Source organism: Borostomias antarcticus (genome assembly GCF_949987555.1).
Source record: "Borostomias antarcticus genome assembly, chromosome: 12".
In the NCBI taxonomy this organism is placed as follows: Eukaryota; Metazoa; Chordata; class Actinopteri; order Stomiiformes; family Stomiidae; genus Borostomias; species Borostomias antarcticus.
This window is the reverse complement of record NC_140245.1, coordinates 15,974,941-15,986,216: the sequence shown is the minus strand read 5'-3', so window position 1 is coordinate 15,986,216 and position 11,276 is coordinate 15,974,941. Positions and strand designations below refer to the sequence as shown.

The window sequence follows — 11,276 nt, the reverse complement described above, 5'->3', positions numbered from 1 at the left end:
CAGGAAACCCCTCCCCTCAACACCGGGTCTAGTCCCCAACACAGCCTGGTAACCCAGGAAACCCCTCCCCTCAACACCGGGTCTAGTCCCCAACACAGCCTGGTAACCCAGGAAACCCCTCCCCTCAACACCGGGTCTAGTCCCCAACACAGCCTGGGAAACCAGGCCCTGTCCCCTCTCTGAGCGCGTGCAGACAGGGATGGGATGAGAGGAGAGAGAGGAGGAGGGGAGAGAGGGAGAGGGAAGGAGAGGAGGAGAGGAGGAGGAGAGGGGGAGAGGAGGGGGGATGAGGAGAGAGGGAGAGGAGGGGGGATGAGGAGGGATGAGGAGAGGGGGAGAGGAGGGGAGAGGAGGAGAGGGGGAGAGGAGGAGAAGAGAAAGGTGGGGAGATGAGGGGGGATGTGTGGAGACAGACGGCCTGTGTAGGACTCCCGGACAGTCACAATGGGCACTCTTGTCTGTACCAGGTAAGAGCGCACTGTAGAGTGTGTGTGTGTGTGTGTGTGTGTGTGTGTGTGTGTGTGTGTTTCGGATGTTTCTCCTGCAGGTTAAAGTAGCTGTTCTCTCTGTGCTTCCCCCCTCCCCCATCTCCAACCTGCCCCCTCCCTGTCTCTCCCACCTGCCCCCTCCCTGTCTCTCCCACCTGCCCCCTCCCCCATCTCCAACCTGCCCCCTCCCTGTCTCTCCCACCTGCCCCCTCCCTCATCTCCAACCTGCCCCCTCCCTGTCTCTCCCACCTGCCCCCTCTCTGTCTCTCCCACCTGCCCCCTCCCTGCCTCTCCAACCTGCCCCCTCCCCCATCTCCAACCTGCCCCCTCCCTGTCTCTCCCACCTGCCCCCTCTCTGTCTCTCCCACCTGCCCCCTCCCTGCCTCTCCCACCTGCCCCCTCCTCCATCTCCAACCTGCCCCCTCCCTGTCTCTCCAACCTGCCCCCCCCCCACTCCTCTCTCAGGGTGTGCTGACCTGACCAGCCTAGACTCCATGACCCCCCAGGAGAGGAAGAGGCAGGGCTACATCCACGAGCTCATCCAGACAGAGGAGAGATACGTGGAGGACCTGCAGATCGTCCTGGAGGTACGCACGCACACGCGCGCGCGCGCATGCATGCACGCACATACACACGCGCACACGCGTGCACACGCATGTACACTGACTCATGGAGACAGACACGCACGCATGCACTCTCACTCTCTCACACACTCACAAACACACACACAAACACACATACTTAGAGACAGACAAATATGCACACACAAACACACATATATACACACACACGCTCATGCAGACAGACCGACGCGCACACACACACACACACACACACACATATACTCATAGAGACATACACAGGCACACTCACACACACACACGCTCATACAGACGCATGCACACTCACACACGCTCACACAGACAGGCAGACAGGCTGTATGCTGGTGTTTTGTGCAGGTGTTCCACAAGCCCATGTCTGAGTCCGGCCGTCTGACGGAGGCTGAGATGGCCATGATCTTCGTCAACTGGAAGGAGCTCATCGCCTGCAACACCAAACTGCTCAAGTATGTATAACGTGTGTGTGTGTGTGTGTGTGTGTAGTTATGAACAGTATCAAGTATTGGGGAATATAATATAATATAAGCTCCAACATGACTCGAGAGCTTGCGTTCTGTGTTTTGTTTTGTGGAAACGCAAGGAATTGCACTATTGCTTGCGTCAAGTGACAAATTTCGGCATGACACACGCAAGGACGCAACAAGATCTTGCGTGGCCTAGCGAAGCTTGCGTTGCTTGCGCTTATGTAGTTTGCGTCGACTGAATCCGGCCTTAGGCTTGCTGCGGTTGTCGGTGTTACCGTTGTTACTCGGTGTTTGGGCATACACGTGTATTCACTGAGTCATCACTTAAACACCGGCACACCGTTGTTTTACCCATTTAGTTAATTTTCACATATCAGCGCTCACTCATCAAACTCAAACAGGTGTCTGATCTGCCCCTATGGAGTCAAAATGAGGCCAGAAAGCATTGTAAACGTAGGTGAAGTATTGTAAACAAAAACATATGAATTGTAAACGTAAGTGAAGTATTGTAAACGTAAGTGAAGTATTGTAAACGTAAGTGAAGTATTGTAAACAAAAAATATATAAATTATTACTTAATTATTAAAAAATAAAATAAAAATTGCATTTACAATACTTTTTTGTGTTTACAAAACCTTTTCTGCATTTACAAAACTTTTCTGCCTTTACAATACTTTTTCTGCGTTTACAAAACATTTCTTGCGCTGCAAAACATTCTGGCCTCTCTTTGACGTGGGGGCGGGGTTAGATGAGTGGCGTGTCCAGAGAGGAAGAGGCGGAGTTTCGGGATGCCCACCGCCATATGAGCGCTGCTCAACGTTTTTTGGACTTCTTCTATGGTTTTGATTTATATATGGCGGTGGGCATCCCGAAACCCCGCCTCTTCCTCTCTGGACACGCCACTCATCTAACCCCGCCCCCACGTCAAAGAGAGGCCAGAATGTTTTGCAGCGCAAGAAAGTTTTGTAAACGCAGAAAAAGTATTGTAAAGGCAGAAAAGTGTTGTAAACGCAGAAAAGGTTTTGTAAACGCAAAAAAGTATCGTAAATGCAATTTTTATTTTATTTTTTAATAATGAAGTGATTATTTATATATTTTTTGTTTACAATACTTCACTTACGTTTACAATACTTCGCTTACATTTACAATTCATATTTTTTTGTTTACAATACCTCACTTACGTTTACAATACTTCACTTACGTTTACAATGCTTTCTGGCCTCATTTTGACTCCATATGCCCCTCCGCGAGCGCACGCAGCACAGAGCGAGTCTAGAGGAAGAGGAAGGGGAAGGTTATGGCTGCAGCCTCTCGTGGCTAGCTAGCCTAGCTAACGCTAACTGCTAACCTAGCCACCGAGGAGTGGCTGTTGCTATAAGCTCGCTGGCTAGATTATTCTAGCAGCCTCTTCTCTCGCCTATTCTAGTAGTCTAGCAGCGTTTCACTCATAACTAACATTAAGTCCTGCGGAGATTTGGCGTTGTATGTCTCCACGGCTAGTCTGCAAATGCGCAATCCGAGTAAGATAAGAATGAGATCAACGTTACACTCAGTCCTGTGCTTCTTTATAATCAGAATAAGATTTATTTATTGCCATGCAGTTTTTCAACATACTAGGAATTTGCTTCGGGCATGGTGCATATTCCTAGTAGGCCATGTTGAAAAACTACATGGCAAAAAATGATTTCTGATCATAAAGAAGCACAAGACTGAGTGTAACGTTTATATCTCACTGTGATCGCGCATTTGCAGGCAACACCAAATTGAAATACAACGTAAGGCAACGGCCTAATGTTAAAGATCAAAGCAAGCGCTCTCTTATTGTAGACGGTGTTACCGGTAATACCGGTGTTGTCATGGGTTTATTAGTTAGCGGGAAAAGATCCACACCATGACATCCCTAGTGTGTTGAGGAATACTTACGTGTGTGTGTTGGCGAATACTTACGTGTGTGTGCTTCCGTGCGTGCGTGCGTGATTGCTTGTGTGTTTGTTGGGGGATACTTACGTGTGTGTGCGCGTGTGCGTGCGTGTTACGTGTGCGTGCGTGTGTGTGTGTGTAGGGCCCTGCGTGTGCGTAAGAAGACGGGGGGAGAGAACATGCCGGTGCAGGTGATTGGAGACATCCTGGCGGGGGAGCTGGCCCACATGCAGCCCTACATCCGCTTCTGCTCCTGCCAGCTCAACGGAGCCACGCTGCTCCAGACACGCACCGACAACCAGCCCGACTTCAAAGACTTCCTCAAGGTGTGTGTGTGTGTGTGTGCTTGTAAAACTACCCTTGTGGGGCCCAGATGTCCCCACAAAGACAGTGAAACAAGAAAAAAAAATCCTTGTGGGGCCACTTTGATGAGCCCCCTAAGGTTAGGGTTCATTTTAAGGTCAAACGTTAGGGTTTAGGGCTTGGGTTACAATTTGGGGTAGGGTTAGGGTTAGGTTTGAGGTTAGGTTTAAAGTTAGGGGTCAAAGGATTAGGTTTACATTTTATGGCTACTGTTAGGTTTAGGGACCCCACAAGGATATAAATGCTAAATTGTGTGTGTGTTTTGGGGGTGGGGGACAGAATAGGAGAACACGGGGGGAGAGAAGAGAGGAGGGACAGAGTGAGGGATGAGGGACAGAGTGAGGGGTGAAGCCCAAAGATCTGGGGTTGGATGTGAGAAGAAAGGCGAAATGTCTTCCATGTTGTTTTTAACGGGATGTATTGTAAACGTTGTTTTTAATGGAACGTATTTTAGGTGAATGTAAATGATATATGCTGCGTTCCTTCCTCAGAAAATTGCCACAGACTACCGGTGTAAAGGCATGCCCCTGTCCAGCTTCCTGCTCAAGCCCATGCAGAGAATCACACGCTACCCTCTCCATATAAAGAACGTAAGAGTGTGTGTGTGTGTGTGTGTGTGTGTGTGTACTTGTTTTGAACACATTTTATGTAAGTATTTAAATGTATAGCCAAAAGGCAAAGCTCTCTATCTACCGGTCTATCTTCGTTCCTACTCTCACCTATGGTCATGAAGGATGGGTCATGACCGAAGGAACGAGATCACGGATGCAAGCGGTTGAGATGAGTTTTCTCCGGAGGGTGGCTGGGGTCTCCCTGAGAGATCGGGTGAGAAGTTGAGTCATCCGGGAGAGACTCGGAGTAGAGCCGCTGCTTTTTTGCGTCGAAAGGAGCCAGTTGAGGTGGTGTCGGCATCTAGTGAGGATGCCTCCTGGGCGCCTCCCTAGGGAGGTGTTCCAGGCGTGTCCGGCTGGGAGGAGGCCGCGGGGTAGACCCAGGACCAGGTGGCAGGATTACATCTCCGCACTGGCCTGTGAGCGGCTAAAGATTCCCCAGGCAGAGCTGGTTGATGCTGCTAGGGAAAGGGATGTCTGGGGCCCCCTGCTGGAGCTGCTGCCTTCGCGACCCGACCCCGGATAAGCGGATGAAGACGGATGGATGGATTTTAATATATTTGTCTCAATGTGTGTGTGTGTGCGAGTAGATTCTGGAGAGTACTCAGGAGGCCCACGCGGACCGCGGCCCCCTGAGGGAGGCCCTGGAACGGGCGGAGGAGCTGTGCTCCCAGGTCAACGAGGGCGTGAGGGAGAAGGAGAACTCAGACAGGCTGGAGTGGATCCAGGCCCACGTCCAGTGTGAGGGCGTCACCGAGGTAAACGGCAACTCTAGAAGCGGGTTATCGATTCTGACTGGACAGTGCAGTATGCAAACGCACACACACACACACACACACACACACACACACACACTCACACTCACACTCACACTCTCTCTCTCTCTCTCTCTCTCTTCCAGTAACTCTTCCTGTCTGTTCCTCCCCATGTAGAACCTGGTGTTCAACTCGTTGACTAACTGCCTGGGGCCCAGGAAACTGCTGCACAGTGGGAAGGTCTATAAGGCCAAGAGCAGCAAGGAACTCTGGGCCTTCCTGTTCAACGACTTCCTGCTGCTGACCCACGCTGCCAAGCAGTTCAGCTCCTCCGGCCCCGACAAGCTGTTCAGCAGCAAGAACAACACCCAGCTCAAGATGTACAAGCCGGTGAGATCACACCCAGCGCGCATGCACACACGCACACACAAATACATATACACACACACACATATGCATACTCACACACACACACACACTCACATGCGCGCGTGCACACACACACACACACACACACACACTCTCTTTCAAGGTGCTGGGTACTGTAAGGTCTGTGTTCAGACGGACAATTTTCTTATGTAGGCCAATGACCAATATAGGCACATGACAAGCCTAGGTAGGCTTATGACAGCCCTAGGTAGCCCTATGACAGCCCTAGGTAGCCCTATGACAGCCCTAGGTAGTCCTATGACAGCCCTAGGTAGTCCTATGACAGCCCTAGGTAGGCCTATGACAGCCCTAGGTTAGCCCTATGACAGCCCTAGGATAGCCCTATGACAGCCCTAGGTTAGCCCTATGACAGCCCTAGGTAGGCCTATGACAGCCATATGACAGCCCTAGGTAGGCCTATGACAGCCCTAGGTAGGCCTATGACCGCCCTAGGTAGACCTAGGACCGCCCTAGGTAGACCTATGACCGCCCTAGGTAGCGCTATGACAGCCCTAGGTAGCCCTATGACAGCCCTAGGTAGCCCTATGACAGCCCTAGGTAGCCCTATGACAGCCCTAGGTAGCCCTAGGTAGCCCTAGGTAGCCCTATGACAGCCCTAGGTAGGCCTATGACAGCCCTAGGTAGGCCTATGACAGCCCTAGGTAGGCCTATGACAGCCCTAGGTAGCCCTATTGTCGTGTAAAATAATTTACTATGTCTTAGGTCAAATTCCAAGAAATAAATCTACGGCCAGAAATAAATCTAAGTCCAGATTGGTTTTCAAAGTTCCAAAATAACTTCAGAGTCCGAGAAGAAAAAACAACTCGAGGCACAAAGAGTCCAAATGCGATTTGACTTTAATGCTCTTCAGAAACAAACAGCATGTAAGTCGGAGCTTCCCCGGGAAAGAACAACTTTTCCCTTTGTGTAATTGACCTTTATAGTCTTATCACTCCTTCCCCCCACCCTTGACCACATCCCATTTTCCATACATCACTACTTTTGCCACCAATCAAATGATGTCTAGTTTTGCTGGCTCAGCAAATAACTCATGTTCTACATTCATGTCCCCCCCCCCCCTCCCAGCTTCCTGGGTGTAAGGACTGTCTGCTTTTTGAGAGGAAATAGGGCCCTTCCGGAATCTCAACTGCCCCCCCACAGGAGGAGGAGAAAATACTTAGGCTATAAATCTCTGCATAAAAAATAGGGCCCGACCGGAATCTCAACTGCCCCCCCCTCTCCCAGCTTCCTGGGTGAAGGACTCTGTCTGCTTTTTAAGAGGAAAACTAGGGCCCTTCCGGAATCTCAACTGCCCCCCCACAGGAAAAGGAGCAAATACTTTTTACTTGCTATACATACCTCTGCATAATCAGCACTATTCTCTGGCTGCTATTGGCCGAGGCTACTTGAAACCAGGCCAGGAATTTCAGCAGGAAGAAGAGAAAAGAGTATCTTGTATGCTCAGGCTGGGTGCGCATTTATGCTTTCCCGCGTTAACCTGATTCAGTGGGGACATTCCATTCTCTACACATCCGTTCCCGGTGGCTACATCTGGTGGTGACTTTGCCCATAAAGTTTTATTGTTGGTTTCATCTACTATCCCTCATGAGCAGATCAGCCTTTAAAGTTCTGGTTACGTAGAACAAGATTACAATATCATGACATGATTAAAATGCAGGGGAGCTGAATCAAATTAAATCACTACACTATGACAGCCCTAGGTTAGCCCTATGACAGCCCTAGGTAGGCCTATGACAGCCATATGACAGCCCTAGGTAGGCCTATGACAGCCCTAGGTAGGCCTATGACCGCCCTAGGTAGCCCTATGACAGCCCTAGGTAGCCCTATGACAGCCCTAGGTAGGCCTATGACAGCCCTAGGTAGGCCTATGACAGGCCTATGACAGGCCTATGACAGCCCTAGGTAGGCCTATGACAGGCCTGTGACAGCCCTAGGTAGGCCTATGACAGGCCTATGCCAGCCCTAGGTAGGCCTATGACAGCCCTAGATAGGCCTGACAGCCCTAGGTAGTCCTATGACAGCCCTAGGTAGGCCTATGACAGCCCTGGTTGGTGTTGTACTGTATGTGGTCTCCCTGCAGCCGGTGTTCCTGAACGAGGTTCTGGTGAAGCTTCCAGACCCGTCCAGTGATGAGCCCATCTTCCACATCTCACACATAGACAGAGTCTACATCCTCAGAACCGACAACATCAACGAGAGGTACAGGACTGACGCTCACACACACAAACACAGATAATTCATCGTATGGGCATACAGTATAAGCACTTTTCTTATTGTGTGTGTGTGTATGTGTGTGTGTCGCTAGGACGGCCTGGGTTCAGAAGATCAAGGCAGCATCGGAGGACTTCATCGAGACGGAGAAGAAGAAGAGGGAGAAGGCTTACCAAGGTCCGCCTCACAGACACAACACCACCGTGGTCACCTGATATCTACGCACTCTACACAGTAGAGTCCTGTACTGGTACTGGTCTGACTGACTGGTTTACATCGTATTCACAGTCCTGGTATTCGACTGACTGGGCTTTCCAAACAGGTTCACCTCAGATTCCCAGTCTTAGTATTATTCTGACTGGTTTTACTGACTGGTTTACCTCTGATTCCCAGTCCTAATATTAGTCTGACTGGTTTTACTGACTGGTTTACCTCAGATTTCTAGTCCTAGGCTGAGTTTACTGACTGGTTTATCTCAGATTCCCAATCCTAGTATTATTCTGACTGGTTTTACTGACTGGTTTACCCCAGAGTCCTAGTATTTTTCCGAATTGGTTTTGCTGACTGGTTTACCTCTAATTCCCAGTCCTAATATTACTCTGACTGGTTTTACTGACTGGTTTACCTCAGATTCCCAGTCCTAATATTAGTCTGACTGGTTTTACTGACTGGTTTACCTCAGATTCCCAGTCCTAGCATTAGTCTGACAAATTTTAATGGCTCTCCCCAGCTCGCTCTCTGAAGGCCAGTGGGATTGGCCGGCTGCTCGTCACCATCCTGGAGGCCACTGAGCTCAAGTCCTGCAAACCTAACGGTCAGACACTCAACACATACACACCACTTGTACAGGTTATGCAATGTCTCTGTAGCACAGATCGTGAATAAAACGATAAAATAAACAATACATTTCTGTCTCCTCTCTAACCCCCCCTTGCACACACACACACACATCCCCTTGCACACACACACACACATCCCTCTGTCCATCCCTCTCCTCCTCTCCTCCCATTCCCCTCTCCAGGGAAGAGCAACCCGTACTGTGAGGTGACCATGGGAGCGCAGATCTACACGTCACGGACGCTCGCCGACACGGTCAACCCCAAGTGGAACTTCAACTGCCAGTTCCACATCCGGGACCTCTACCAGGACGTCCTCTGCATCACCATCTTCCAGAGGGACCAGTTCTCCCCCGACGGTCCGTGACGGCGCTCTTAACGGCTCTTTAGACCGCTGCTACCTGCTTAGGCTCGTCTACCGCTGCTCTGCTGGCGTGCGGCGGAGAGAGGGGGGCGCTCGTGTAGTTGGTGTGTGGGCGATGTTTGTGTATCATGATGACGGCTTGTTTAAATGGACAAATAAAACCAACAAATTATTCTCAATGCTTCTCTCTGTCTCTCTCCGTTTCTCCCATCTCCCTTTCGCTTCTTCCCCCTCCCTCTCTTCTCTCTCCCTCCCTCCATCGCTCTCCATCTGTTCTCTAACTCTCCTACCCTTCCCTTTCTAGACTTCCTAGGCCGTACGGAGGTTCCCGTGGCGACCATAAAGAAGGAACTGGAGAACAAGGGGGCGGCAACGCGTCGGCTCCTCCTCCACGAGGTCCCCACCGGCGAGGTCTGGGTCCGCCTCGACCTGCAGCTGTTCCAGAACAAGGCCACGCCCAAATAAGGGCAGCCCCCCCCCCCCAGCTCTCCCCCTCCCCTTTCCCCTGGGGTTAAACTACAGGAGTAGCGCCACTTCCTTTAGCTGCTCTGAGCACAGTTAAGGATTGGACCGCTGCGTGAAGAGAGGGTTGGCTTCCTGTCAGCCGATCACAATTGCGCTGCTTTTGCTTAGTTGTTTAATTTGGTGGAACATTCTAGAAGATTCTAGTTCTAGAAAGAGTTGACTACACCAGCACAAACACAGAGAAGGGACTGTGTGCACTCCCTCTTGCTAGCCATCACTCTCTCTCACTCTCTTTCTCTTTGTCTCTTGTCTTAAGACTGTCTGCTAAGACCCTCTCCTAAGAGAGTCTTAGGAGTGTTGTGCGACAGAGGTCCTCGCCGCCGTAGTTCACCTCTGGACATGACGTGAGACTATCTCAGGATTTCATCCTCCTCCACCATGTCTATATTACTGTTTAGAGAAACACATCTCTTATCCCACATTGGAATCTGTTTGACTACCTGCTTGTTTTCAATCTAGGAGCAGTAATAAGTATCGGCCTTTAATGTAGATATGCAAGTCAGGCATATGCACTGTGGTGATCTTGAGGTCTTCTGAAAAAATATTAGTTTTAAAAATGACATTTGCCTTATGAAGCAGCAGTACTCTGCCGGTATCAAACTGTATTCACCATTTTCTGGGTGATTCAGTGCAACCTTTATTTTCATATCTTTGTGGCAAGCAGCACATTAAAAACTCTACCAAAGTTAGATAAATTGCTTCAAATCTTTAGGGTTTTTTCCTCTTTAGGGTGGTGAGATTTTCTGTTAGGTTTGGGCTCCATTTTAAATTCTCCTCAGATAGCCTTTACTTCTGCCGTGTAGAATCTCTGGACTAACGTGATTAGGATCGGTGAAAGCAGTGTGCTCCTCTATTAAGCTCTTACCAGTCTATTCATGTCCGATCAGCGATTTCTCCGAGGAAGAAGGTAAGGATGGAGGGAGATGCATTTGAAAGAATTGGGACAAGGCCTGGTGTCTGTTCTTTTACCATTGGCGCCCTCTTGTGGCTCGGCTGCTCATGACTGGTGTGGTAGAAGTGTATTTATTTTAATTTATGCGTGTGACTATCCTTTGGTTTTAAAGGACTGTTCACTGAGGCTGTGTAATCGCTGTGTTGTTGATGGAATGGTTGTCAGTGTTTGTATGACAGGCCTAATGCTGATGTGGACAGCTAGACTGAGAGAATACTACCTGTTCTCCTCTGATCTCTTTCCCTAGTCATCTTTCTCATTTTGAGCTGCACATTTATTTGTATTTGTTTTTATTCATCTGAAGTGTACATTTTGTATTTTTGTGTTTTAATTTTTCTTTTCTTTTTTCTTTTACTTTGGCATTGGTTGATTGGTGGTTGAGTGTGGGCGGCCTTTCCTGGCCTGCGCTGACCACAGGGTAACTGTAGATGCTGCCTAGCCTGCAGCATGTTCAATATGAGCATTTATGACATTCTCCAATTCAGGGTTCTAAAAGGTTAATAAAAGGTATTAAATCCCCAAAACACAATACGTGTTGTTTGTGTGTTTGATGATCAAGAATTCCTCACAAACAAACAAAGATTATAGTTTTTAATAGACATTTGTCTCCCTCCTTATCCCTCCTCTTACTCTCCTCCCTCCTCCTCTCTCAGGCACACTCGTTCGCTCACACACACACAAACACACACACACACACACACACCTCCAGTGGGGTGC

The 11,276-nt window shown here is 49.4% G+C and overlaps 1 protein-coding gene across 1 annotated transcript in view; it reads left to right on the top strand.

Annotated features, from left to right (window-relative positions):
* Positions 1-11,069, top strand: part of itsn2b (intersectin 2b) — a 47,469-nt gene extending 36,400 nt beyond the window's left edge. The window contains exons 29-39 of the mRNA XM_084446448.1: positions 954-1,075; positions 1,448-1,554; positions 3,635-3,818; positions 4,347-4,445; positions 5,057-5,224; positions 5,399-5,611; positions 7,752-7,870; positions 7,977-8,059; positions 8,613-8,696; positions 8,904-9,077; positions 9,387-11,069. Of these exons, the coding sequence (XP_084302574.1) occupies positions 954-1,075; positions 1,448-1,554; positions 3,635-3,818; positions 4,347-4,445; positions 5,057-5,224; positions 5,399-5,611; positions 7,752-7,870; positions 7,977-8,059; positions 8,613-8,696; positions 8,904-9,077; positions 9,387-9,547 (1,514 nt within the window). The 3' untranslated portion in view covers positions 9,548-11,069. The remainder of the gene's footprint in view (positions 1-953; positions 1,076-1,447; positions 1,555-3,634; positions 3,819-4,346; positions 4,446-5,056; positions 5,225-5,398; positions 5,612-7,751; positions 7,871-7,976; positions 8,060-8,612; positions 8,697-8,903; positions 9,078-9,386) is intronic.
* The last annotated feature ends 207 nt before the right edge of the window (positions 11,070-11,276 follow it).